Source organism: Sminthopsis crassicaudata, chromosome X, assembly GCF_048593235.1.
Source record: "Sminthopsis crassicaudata isolate SCR6 chromosome X, ASM4859323v1, whole genome shotgun sequence".
NCBI classification, from domain to species: domain Eukaryota; kingdom Metazoa; phylum Chordata; class Mammalia; order Dasyuromorphia; family Dasyuridae; genus Sminthopsis; species Sminthopsis crassicaudata.
Window position 1 is genome coordinate 80,204,034 of NC_133623.1, and position 13,453 is coordinate 80,217,486.

Consider the following 13,453-nt stretch of genomic DNA (forward strand, 5'->3'; position numbering starts at 1 on the left):
GCTAACCAACAGGGTGCTGCCCTTCCCATTTGCCATTCTGGGACCCCCGCCTGAGGCTTTTGAAGCAAAGACCTCAGCAAAACCTTTAGCTGGTCGTGCTATTCTGGTTATCTTTTCATATCATGGCTTGGACCTTTCCTTCCACTCCCTCCAATCTGTTCATCGTCTCTCCTTTAAGGTCAAATCATGGTCCTTAATCACTAGAACATGGTGACTTCATCCTCCTAGAGGTTGGGGGCCCACAAGCACCAAAGGACAAAACTAGAAGCAACAGCTAGATGGAAGTCATGGAGGCATATTTTGACTCAATCTAAAGAAAATCTTTATAAACCAGAGTTTTCGGATTTGAAAAGATCTGCCTTCACTGGGAAATAGCCTAGGATCACTGGAACACTTCAAGCAGAGAACTTTGGGGGATAGAAGGGAGGGTTAGGTTTAGAAGATTCTGCTTCTATAATTCTATGAAATTCAAATAACAACATTTTAATCACTTCCTGGATAAAGCACATTTTGAAATTTACTATACTAAATATTATCATTTTATGAGCAAACCAAACTACACATTTTTCTGTTCCTGAATGAATAAGGAGACTAGATTTGCAGTGTCTTAGTGTCCATTTGCAACATGCCCTCCTTGCAGTTACTATTATCAGTCTGAACTAGGCCCAACAGAGTACCCTTGACCACTGACCTTTGCAGTGTCAACTCTACCCGGCTCGCCTCCTCTGAGGCCTTCAAAGGTCTCTGGCCACAATCTCTTGAATAGTAGTTTAATGACCGATAGCGCGCTCGAGAACAGCCACATGTAATCTTAAAAGCCTTTATTATACCTACTCACATAATGCCCTGACTTAATGCCCTGACCTGTTAACTCCCTAGTGAACACCTGGTCTGAAGATCCACGTGTTCACCACCAAACTCTTTACCTCTCTCGGCTATCCATCCGCTTAGCTTGGCTTGGCCACCCAGGCTAGGGAGCCAGGTTAGAGAGGTCCAGATAGGAACACAACCTGGGCTTTGGAAGGGTAGATGACAATGCTTGCCCCAGGGTGAGCCAGGCCAGCTAGTCCATCTGTGCACACATGCTCATTATTTTTATTCTGATTTCATGCATTATGAAATTCTTCTATTTGATTTATCCTTCTATCATTTCATTTTTCCATTCCTCTTGTAACCTCTTCATCCTCATCATGATCTCTGATCTTCCCGCCCTTCAGTTATTTCAGAGGTCATCACACCTGCACTGGCTCTCTTCCCCTCCCTTCCCTATGCCAACCCTTTGGTGTACCAGTTCAAATCTGTTTTTGAATCCTTTAGACAGATGTTTTTATCACAACCCTAAATTTATCACAACCCTAATATTGCCCAAACCCAAACCTGGATTACTCCCACCAGCCAAATACTTCACTGTGACTGCATACTGCTGAACGGAACTGGTGGAAATCCTAAAACTATGTTGTCAATCAAAAAGCATTTATTAAGCACCTACTATGTAGCAGACACCGTACTAAGTGCTGCAGATACAAAGAAAGGCAAAAGGCATTGTCTGCCCTCAAAGGAGTCATCGTATAATAAGACAATACACTAAATGCAGCTGAAAAGTAAAAGGAAAGGAAGGTAGTAGTCCAGTGCAGGGACATGACAGAGTGCTCACTGAGCACAAACTGGGGGACATGAAGAGATGCCTGATCTGGGAGCCCTCTTTCAAGGCAGGCTTTGGGAGGAGTCCTTTGCTCTGGGGCAGAGGATACCAAAGGAACTGATGAGCTATGAGGAGCAATGCTAATGCAACCTCAAAAGATAATGAGTTTCCAGGGAACTTGACGAAGACCAGTCCAAAGGAGGGAAACGGGGTGGGAAAAAAGTAATTTAAACATCTTGGAGAACAATTACTAGCAAATTGTTACTTAGGCACAAGTGAGCTACCAGGACACAGAGATCGATCTTAATCTGAGTTTCCTGCTGCTTGCAAAACAGAATACAAAGGCAGCCAGATGTTCCACAGCTGCAAGAGCATAAGTGAAAGCCAAACAAGGGAGTTGTCAGGATAGAGGATACCAAGAATGGCTTTCTGGAGCTTGGGCCCAGTTCTGATTCAGCTAAGGGTCTCAAACAGATTTAGTCCATCATTCAATAAACACTTATTATATGCCTATTATGTGGGAAAGACTATACTGGATGGTGAGGATACAAAGTTAAAGCTGAATTCACACCAATCTTCAGGGAACCTAGAAACAGATTATGATATACAGTACAGACTGGGTCTGCTACAAATGTATATTGTTTATCTAAACTGCAGCAAGGGGACCCTTGTATTCCTCCCTAATTGTTGTGCTGTCTTACTCTCCAGAGGCTATTCTATACCTCGTTAGTCTTCTCAGACCCATTACAGTACTCTTCTATGACCTATTCGGATGAGGACATCACCAAAAAAAAAAAAAGGAGTCTATTCACTGAGAGCTCCCTCTTCTCTTCACATATCACCCAGACAAAGGCCCTCCTCCTTGCCAAAGCAATCCCTTCCACATATACTTTTTTCTTAGAAACTTAAAAGTGTTTATTGAGTTAATATCATATAGGCAAATCTTACCCTCACTCACAGTGTCCCCTTGAAATCATTTTTAAAATTCCATTTTAATTTATTTTCTGCTCTGAATTCTTTCCCTCTCACCTCTTCCTGACCCTCACTGAGAAAGCAAGAAAAATGAAATCTGTTACAAATATGAATTGTCAAGCAGAACAAATTCCTGCATTATCCATATCTCTCAGCTTCACAAATAGGCCTCAGTCTTCCCTCTGAGTCCATTACTTCTCTATGTGCAGGTGGGTAGCGTGTTTCATGAGTTCTCTGGAATTGTGCCTGTTCTTTGTGTTGATCAGAGTTCTAAATCTGTCAAAGTTTATAATATTGCTGTTACAATATTAAGTGTTCTATTGGTTCTGCTCATTTCACTTTGCAAAAATGTGTATGAGTCTTCTCAGGTGTGTTTGAAACCTTGTAGCATAGTGGTATTCCATCATATTCATATGCTATAACACATTCACCAATTCCCCGTTTGATGGGCAGCCCCTCATTTTTCAACTATCTGAGCTCTTCTTTCATCTTTTTTGAGTATAGTCCTATTAGTGGTATCACTGGGTAAAAGGTTCATAACTTCTGATGCATAGTTCCAAATCATTTTCTAGAATAACTAGACCAGATCACAGCTCCAATGACAGACCATTAAGTCCCACAGTCCCTTCAGCATTTGTCATTTTCCTTTTTTGTCAACTTTGCCAATTTGAGAGGCGTAAAGTGGTACATCAGTTGTTTTAATTTGCTTTTCTCTAAATAGTAATGATTTAGAGCATTTTCAATATGATTATTTCTAGTCTAGATTTCTTCCTCTCAAAATTGCCTATTCACATGCCTATCCATAACATTTACCAATTGAGGAATGACTCTCATTCTTATAAATATAAATTAGTTCACCATATATCTTAGAGTTGTTTTTTTTTTTTAATCGGAGACTTTTGCTACAAAGCTTCTCCAGTTTTCTTCTATTTTGGCCAAAAAACATTAAGTGGTTTGTAATGAAAATTGTCCATTTTATCACCCATGATATCTCTTCCTTCTATCAAGACCTCTTCCTCAGTTCACAGATCTTTGCTCCTCCTTGTTGTGTCCCTAATCTGTTCCACTTGTCAATATTTTTATTTCTTATCCAAGACTAATTAATTATTTTTGATGATCCAGGGTTTGTAGTCCAACCTGGATCTGGTAGGCCACCCTCCTTATCACTTTCTTAAATTCATTTGATATACTTAATAGTTTATTCTTCTTACCAAATTTTATTATCACTTTTCTTAGTTCTACAAACTAGATTGGTAGTTTGATCGGAATGGCACTGAATAAATTAATTGACTTAGGGAGTATTGTAATTTTGATTACAATGGTTTGGCCTACCTATGAGCAATGCATATTTCTCCAATTGTTCAGATCTTCCTTTATTTTTGTAAAGAATGTTTTATAATTGTGTTCATGTAGTTCCTGTGTGTTTCAGAAGGTTATTGGGCATCCTCACTTTACTTCTGTATTTATTGGGAAAGGTTTTAATTTATTTCAATTCAGTAAGCACTTATTAAGTGCCTATCATATGCCAGGCACTGTGCTAAGCAATTACCTTATACATTTTCTAGTTATTTTAAATGTAATTCCTCTATCTATCTCTTCCTGCTGGATTTTGTTAATAATATACAAACATGCAGATGATCTGTATGTTTCTTTTATATTCTGCAACTTTGCTGAAGAAATTAAATATTTCAGCTAGCTGTTTCACTTGACTCTCTAGGGTTCTCTGAGTAACATCGTTTACATCTGCAACAATGATAATTTTGTTTCTTCTTCACCTATATTCCTCCAATTTCTTCTTTTGGTCTTAATTGCTCTAACTAACATTTCTAGTGCAATACTGACTAGCAATGATGACACTAGATGTATTTCCTTAACCCAGGCATAATCTTACTGGAAAGGCAATGATCTTATCTCAGTGCCAAAAGATGCTGACTCTTCATGTTAGATAGATACTACTTATCATTTTAAGGAAAGCTCTGCTAATTTCTGTTTTCTTGTGTTAACAGGAATGGGTGTCCTGTCTTGTCCAAAGCTTTTTTTTGCATTTAGTGATTTAGTTATATTATTTTTGTTGTTTTGATTATTAATATGTTCAGTTATGTTTATAGTTTTCCTAATATTGAACTAGCCCTGCCTTTTAAAAAAATTCATCTTAGTCATAGTATGTAATCTGTGACATATTGCTATATTACCCTTAATGATGTTTTATTTTTAAGATGTGTATTAATATTCATTAGAGATATTGGCTTTAATTTCTTTCTCTATTTTAACTCTCCCTCTTTTAGATATGAAGACTTTGTGTCATAGAAGGAACTTGACAAGATTTCTTTTTATGTTTTTTTCAAATAGTAGTTTATGTAGCACTGAAATTGATTATTCTTTAAAAGTTTGGTAGAATTTGCTTGTAAATCCATCTAGTCTAAGATTTTTTTTTATTTTTCTTTGGGAGTCATGTATAGCTTGTCCATTTTCCTTTTCAATGACAGAATTATTTGAGAAGCTTTTTTCCACTTCTGTTGATCTGGGCTTTCAAATCATGTGACTAATAAAATGGTAGATTACACATTTTCTACAATTTCCACTTCTCAAATCTCTCCAAAACAAAAGTTGTACACAAATGATAAAGCAACCTTGGTTATTTCCATAATCTAGGACACCAAGAATCCAAAAGGTTGGAAAAGAGCAAAAACAAATACTAGAACTGACACTCACTGATCCTGAACTCACTTAGCACCCTTTCTCCCCCTGCCAAACTATTAGCAACATGGTCACACTAGCAAACCCAAGGACATTTCACAGAACTACATCAAAACCCACTTTCCATCTGCAGCTCTGCCTGGTTTCAATTCCAGAGAATAAGATTCCATCCCCCCATGCTGGATAGCTCTAGATTCTCCCCTCCTTCTAGTTTCCTTTTATGTGTTGTTTTCTCTCCCCCTTAGATTGTAAGGTTCTTTGAGGGTAGGTACTATCCTTCTTTTTCTTATTTATATCCCTAATGCTTGGCACAATGCCTGGCACATGGTAGGCACTTAATAAATGCTTACTGAAAAAAATTAATTAAAACCTTTTCCAGTAAAGACAGGAGTGAAGTAAGGATGCCCAATAAGACAAGAGATAAAGGAATAAAAATAGATAAATAATTGGAGATAAAACTAACCCTCTTTGACGATAATATTATGGTTTACTTGGAAAACTCCAGGTCCAGAGGACTTATGATAAAACACACTAGCTCCTCCTGACAGAGAGGCAGTGGACTGAGACGTATTTTTGGTGACATGGTTACATGGTAATTGGTTTTGCTTGACCCTATATGTTTCTTCTTTCTCACTGGGGAAGGGGAATAAGAGGGAAAGACAAGGAAAGTGAATTTTTGTTGACTGAAAAAAATTAATTAAAAAAAGTGTCTCTTAAGAGTAGCAACTGGTTTTGGTTTTGTATTTGTTTCCCTAGTGCTTAGAATAGTGGTTGACACATAGTAAATAAGCACCCAGCAACTGTTGTTTTTTTTTTTTTTTTTAATTAATTAATAGCCTAAAAAGACTGGAAGGTCTTTAGATTAAAAATCGCATAAGAAAGCAATGAAAGTGTCCTTGAGACTTAATAAGCTAAGGCATTTAAGGCTCAAGTGTTGATGCAGCTTCCAGACATATCCAACTTGATAGGTCTCCATTGCTGTACAAATCCATGTACCTTTTTGAATGAGAGTTTGCCACAGTGGCAAATGAGGAGGGAGATGTACCTACCTTAAATGATTCTGAATCATTGTGGAATATCATTTCTGTGTAATTGTGGTGTAAACTGCTTTTCACTGAGGGTTTTATGGCCTACTGTTAAGGTTCTTACTAAGTGCTAATGAGACAATGAGATATTAGGTTCTTACTAAGTGTTAAGTCGGTACTTAACAATTCTCTAGTTCCGGTCTTTCCTGGGAGTTTTACTTCTGTGAACTCCTGGGGAGGAGCTTACATGCTTAGGAAGAGCAAGTTCATTGGTTGAAGTAATTTTTCCCAGAAGCCCTTGTGTTATCCCATGCCCATTCTCTGGGAGGATAAAAGAGGGCGGCACTTGAGAGATAGAGAAGAGTCTCCGCTTTAGGTCAGAGTTGGAGCGGCTCTCTGGAGGGAGAGAAAGAGTCTCAACATGAGGTCAGAATTGACGGCAGTTAATGATAGCAGATCTCCTCCCAGAGAGAGATCGGCAGTTTCTGGAGACAACGGCACATTACAGCCTACAAGTGGGATTTTGTTCCCATTTGGAACTTGAGTCAATGGCCCAGAAGGCAGCAGCTGGGCCTGGGATATTGGAGGTGTGGGAACAGTGGTCTATGCAGGGCCCCTCATCATGAAGTCTTTTCTCTCTTCACCATCCCTTTCTCTTTTTCTACCCATCCATCTTGCATCATTTGGTTTCCAGTCCCTTGGCCAGGAAGTTTTGCTTCAGATAATTCACAGTATAAACATAGGCTTCTTTGCAAGGTGCATTTAGGGTTAGGTTTATATCCAAGTAGATGATATTCATACAAATTATTCATACAAATCAGTTTGTTTTAAAATATCCAATGCAAATATAATCATATACAGAATGTCTAATTCTACATAAGAGAATTCAAGAAGTTAGCAGTTAAACCTTTAGAAATAAATCCTGCCAAAGTATGGATGGCATTCACAGAAACCCAGGCTAAGTTTGAATATTGCTCTTTCCCAACCTTTTGGCTTCAAAGGAGTTAGTTTTGCTGGGTGTAGAAGCCCTGTCAAGGTGGGTGGAGATAAGGTTAGATAATCTGTTCAGTGGAGTTTATTGAGAGGCAGTAACTGGACCCCAACTCTATAGCTTTCATTCCCTTTAGGCGTCCCTAAGAGAGAGAGAGAGAGATGACAAAAACTTTTATTTCGCCAGAGCTGTGCCATGACGTCTCAATGAGCAGTGCTTGGCTTGAGCGTAGAGCTCCAGATGGCGTCAATCAAGTCCCGGGAAATTGAGCTGTCCCACCTCGCTGACAGAGTTTGTGGGGGGGGTGTTACCTCATGAACTGGAAGACTGAAATAGAGGCAAGAGCAATTTTGGAGTAGGTCTCTAGAGAGATGACATAGTCAGTGGAGACAGCATCTTGATAAGGCATTCCCATAGCTTGGGATGGGAGAGGCATTCCTGGCTGATGTCAACTCCTGATAAAACAGGACCAAACTTTATGGGCTCTTTTGTAGCCAGGGATAGGATATTCTCAATGGATATATGTGGATCTTACTGTTAAGTGAGGCAGAGGATGGCTTAATGAGGCTTGATTCCCTGCAGAAAAAAAGCTGTGCTAAGTAGTTGGCTGCCTTCTTATTATTCCAGCATGTGACCTGTCTAGGCAACTGGGTGACCAACCATTCATTTTTATTCATCCTGGAATGGCTTGTGGAGAACTCCTATGGATGAGTGGCTATGAACAGCTTGAACTAAATTGGCCAAATTTTATAGAGTACTTCTGGTGCCAGTTTCCAATCCCTGTCCCCATTTGCCCTGCAGGGGTTTCCTCCACAGCAAGAATTCCTATGGATTCAACTCAGCTCTCTGGGTAGGATCACCTTCTGGGTTTATAGCTTAGGCAGGTGCAACAAGGAGAATCCCTATGGAGTGAGGGCCAGAGGCAGAGTTAGGAGCTATCCATGGTGCCAACAGAACTCTAGTAAGGAGAGCCCATCTAACAGTAATTAATCAGTTCTAAGAATCACAGGTTTAGAGCTCCAAGAGATGTTAGAGGTCATATATCTGAAGCCCCTCATTTTACAGAGGAGTAAACAGAGGCACAGAGAAGCTAAGTGACATGATCAGGGTCACCAGATATTAAATGACAAAGCTGAGATTTGAACTAAGAACCTCTAACTCCAAATTCTTTCCACTGCAAGAGTATGACGTAAAGGAAAAAAAAATAAAGGCAGTAGTGCTAATGCTCAGAAGGAACTGAGTCCAGCAAGGGAAACTAAGAACAACAAAAAGTATGTAACAAAAGATTTTTCAGGCTATGAGTACAGAATAAAAAAAGAAGACTCAAGCAAGGCCAGAAAATTGGCTTGGAGAACTACCACCAAAGAGAAGACAAAGCTGTCAAATTCTACTTGCTCTGGCAAGGAGAATAATAGGACAAAGGCAGCTGAAAGAGAGCAAGAGAAGTAAGGAGATACTAAGAAAGCACCTAGTACTCCAGTGATTTACCCACTCACTTGGCCCAGATGAATTACATTGGTCTGACACTGGAAGAGCTGGCTTTATAATCGCAAAGGCATGGCACCACAAGATTAGAGAAGGCCAAACGTTCAGTTTTCAAAAGAGGGGAGAGAACTATAGTCTACTGAGCTTGACTTTGATTTCAGTGACAATTCTATAATAGATCATTCAAGAGATGGTTGGCCAACACCTAGAAAAGGAAGTCAGGAGAACAGACTAACGTCATTTCCTTTTCGGAACAGGTCACTTGGCTAGAAGAGAAGGAGTATATTGTAAAGATCATTTATCTGCTCTTCCCAAAACTTTTGATTAATTACTTATTCTTATGAAGACAATGGAACTTGTCTCCTGATCTCCAATCTTGCATCTTTCAACCATATCAAACTGGTTGTCCAGGAGACATCTGGAACTCTTTACTTTGTCCAAAACAACTCATTATCTTTCCCCTTAAGCCCTATCTTTTCTGTTACTGCAGAGGGCAGCATCATCCTCCTAGTCCCTTAGATTGGCTACTGAGGTCTCATCCTGGACCCTGAACTCTCTCACTCCCCAGATCCAGGCTGTTGCCATGGCCTGTCAATTCCACCTTTATAGCATCCCTCCAATGTGCCTCTTCTTCTCCGGCACTGCCCCCACCTCATGGCTGAACTATTGCAATAGCCTTTGGGTAAATCTGCCTGCCTCAAATCTCTCCCCACTGCAGACATGCACAACTAAGACAGTGAATGGACTTGATTCCATGTCATAGGAAGATCTACTGAAGAACTTAGGCAAGTTGAACTTGAAGAAGGGTGTGCTCACTGGGATCACATGGAGCAGGGATTAGACCTGTTTTGTCTAATGAGAAGGGCATAACCCGGAGTAATAAGTAGGAGTTGCAAAGAAACTAATTTAGGACAGATACGAGGATAAACTTTTTAACAAAAGTGGCAATGTTGTTTTGAGAGGTAGTGGGATCCCCATTCCTGGGAGATCTTCAAGTGGCCTTTGAAGGACCACTTGTTGGGTCTGTTATAGTGGGAACTGGATTTGACGGCCACTGAGATCTTTCCAATTCTCTAATTGTTGTTGTTAAATGCTTCTTGGCTACATTTATTAATCCTGAGTTTACTTACATGTGAGAAAGAGCATGGTCTCATCCAAACGTATAGACTGAGGCTTGATGCCCAAGTCCACACTAGCAGTGTCCAAGCTGCGTTGATTGGTCTTGGAGTTATAGCAAGATGCTGAGCGGCAGTGGTCTCTGAGCCAAACATAATCAAATCTCATCACCGTGCCGGCGTAGCATAGTTCTGGGGAAAAGACAGAGGATATTGACAATAGAGACATTTGTTTGGCAAAATTGAAAATTCAGAGATTCAGAAAATAATCTACAAACCCAACGAGAGAACATTAAGGTGAAGATCTTGAAGCACATTTATGGATGCTCCAAGAGTCCTGTCTTTGCAAGCTGGCTTGCAGGCAGGAGAAAAATTGAGGGGAGCATTACCTCCCAAAAGTCTGGGGCCCTGTCCGATGTGGCTTTAGTACCTATAGCTTTTTTTCAGTAGGGCTGGTGTTCTAACCACTGCACTATCTAGCTACTTCTTCAGGTTCTTTCTTGTCCTCTCCACTCTTTATCATTTACCATGTCTTTGAAGTACCAGAATATATAACCCTCAATTCAAGTCAATCGGCCTTTATTGAGTGACTGTGTGATAGGCAAGGTCTTTACTGCTGGGCGTACATAGTCAAAAATGGCAAAAATATCTGTATATATGTGAATATATGTATATATATTTATGTATAAGCTTTATATATTTATATATATACATATATATGCATATATATGTATATATATATACACATACATATGTATATTTATGTGTATGCATAAATACAAAGTAATTTCCAGGAGAATGGGAAAGGTAGAGGTTGCCCTGAAGGGAGTTAGTGATTCCATGAGGCAAAGATGAGGAGACCCTGAACCAAGATGTCCAGGTGAACAGACCCATAGGCTCCTGAACTTAGAAAGCACTTCATAACACCATTTGGCACATCACCTGATAACATCCTTGCTTCTCTTTACAAATGCTGGGCCCATTCTGGAGAGCAATTTGGAACTCTGCTCAAAAAGTTATCAAACTGTGCATACCCTTTGATTTAGCAGTGTTACTACTGGGCTTATATCCCAAAGAGATCTTAAAGAAGGGAAAGGGACCTGGATGTGCAACAATGTTTGTGGCAGCCCTCTTTGTAGTGGCTAGAAACCGGAAACTGAGTGGATAGCCATCAACTGGAGAATGGCTGAATAAATTGTGGTACATGAATGTTATGGAATATTATTGTTCTGTAAGAAATGACCAACAGGATGATTTCAGAAAGGCCTGGAGAGACTTATATGAACTGATGCTGAGTGATCATTGTGTACTTCAACAACCATACTATATGATGATCAATTCTGATGGACGTGGCCCTCTTCAACAATGAGATGAACCAAATCAGCTCCCATAGAGCAGTAATGAACTGAACCAGTTACACCCAGTGGGAGAACTCTGGGAGCTGACTATGAACCACTGCATAGAATTCCCAATCCCTCTCTACCTTTGTCCGCCTGCATTTTTGATTTCCTTCACAGGCTAATTGTACACTATTTCAAAGTCTGACTCTTTTTGAACAGCAAAATAACTGTTTGGTCATACAATATTTATACTTTAACATATGTAACATGTATTTGTCAACCTGCCATCTGGGGAAGAGAGTGGGAGTAAGAAGGGGAAAAATTGGAACAAAAGGTTTGGCAATTGTCAATGCTGTAAAATTACCCATGCATATAAATAAAAAGCTATCATAATTTTTTTTTAATTCTAAGCCTTAGTTATTATTTTGGAAACTTCTGTGATAGAGCAATAATGAAGACAAGGCCCTCACAAGCTCTGAATCATTCCAGAACAGAGGTGAAAAGCACTGACTGTCCACTGATGCTTTTAACTCCTTTCCTAAAATACTGACTTCTGCCTGCTAGCACCCATCTTTGATGCCATGAGTTTGAAGAGTATGAACTAATTAGTTTAACTGAGGTAGGATTTGTAAAAGGGAATAAGAGAGCATCTGAATGGAAAGTCAAGTTGTTGTATACTTATTAGGTACAGATCTGTGTAGTAGAAGAGAAACAAATATAAGGCAAGCCTTCTGACAATTTGTAGGCTATCTTACGGGGAAAAAATCTTCCTGTAAAATTCATTTAGAACATGGATTAACAAATGCCCCCCTGCTCCAAAGCTTACAATGGATTCCTATTGTACATGTAATACCTAGGTCTTAGTTGCTTATCTAAAAAACAGGTGACAATAATCCTTCTGCCAATGAATCCCAGAAGTCACCTGGGGAAGATACTGAAATTGGTGAACTGTAAATTGACAAATTGGATTTATAATGAGCAGGAATATAAGGATGGTTCAACATTAGGGAAACAATCAAAACATATCATCTTAAAAATCAAAGACTACAAAAGCACATAATTATCTCAAGGGATACAGAAAAAGTCAATGAAAAAAATATAATACTCTTTTACACTAAAAATTCAACAAAGTACAGGCTTAGAAGGATTTTTTCAATATAATAAGAAATATCTATCTAATTGTATGCAACATGAATGCACTAGAAACTTTTCCAATAAAAATGAGAACAAAGCAAAGTCATTTATTCTCCTAATTATTATGTGATGGTTCTGTAAATACTAGCAATAGTGGTGAGAAAAAACAAAGAAATTAAATGTACTAAGATGGGAAAAGAAGAGGTAAAACTATTCCTATTTACTGATTTCCTGAAGGAATACTAGGAAAATCCTAACGAATCAGCAAAGATACTAATTGAGACAATTAATATGTTAACCAAAGTTTCAGGCTATCAAAAATCCTCAAAAATTAGCTGCATTCATCTATAATACTAACCAAATCCAAGAGGCAATATAAGAAAGGAAAATCCTATTCCAAATAATTACAAAATTCATAGCATAAGAAATACTTGTATATCAAAAGTGTCAAATGCACAGTCTACAAAACTTCCACTAAAGCTCAAGCCAGATTAGAATATAATTGGAAATTTTTAACAACATAAATAATGCTAATTTGTTGTTTTCTAGGTTAATATGCAGTCTACTTTCTATTTGGGTTTGATTTCACTGTTGTACACATTCAGTTACCAAGTTCTCCTTAAAAGAAATAATGAGTAACTTAACTATCTGGAGGAATATTCAGTAATTATGTCTGGGTCTGGCCAATATCATAAAAATGACATGTTAATTTCCACTTTTAATGTTATACCAATGAAAGTATCAAAGGAATGGAACTTGATAAAATAAAAACAAAATTCATTTGGAAGAACAAAAGATTTAGAAGATCTAGGAAAATGATGAAAAAGAGAAATAGCACTTCCACCTTTCCAAGTATATAATAAATCAACAGTCACCAAAATCATGGGTTTAAAAAAAAATGCTAGAGATAAAGCAAATAGACTATATAGAGAGAATCAGAAACAGTGGATTTCAAAAACCCCAGTGTTTGATAAAAGCTGAATTTACTTAGGGGAAAAACACTCTATTTTTGACAGACACTTCTGAGAAAGCTAAAAAGCAGTGTGGCACAA

The 13,453-nt window shown here is 38.6% G+C and overlaps 1 protein-coding gene across 2 annotated transcripts in view; it reads right to left on the reverse strand.

Annotated features, from left to right (window-relative positions):
- Window positions 1-13,453, reverse strand: part of TMLHE (trimethyllysine hydroxylase, epsilon) — a 106,465-nt gene that overhangs the window by 37,776 nt on the left and 55,236 nt on the right. For both annotated transcript variants that reach the window (XM_074278608.1, XM_074278609.1), the window contains exon 3: window positions 9,943-10,119. In XM_074278608.1, coding sequence (XP_074134709.1) covers window positions 9,943-10,119 — 177 coding nt within the window. The remainder of the gene's footprint in view (window positions 1-9,942; window positions 10,120-13,453) is intronic.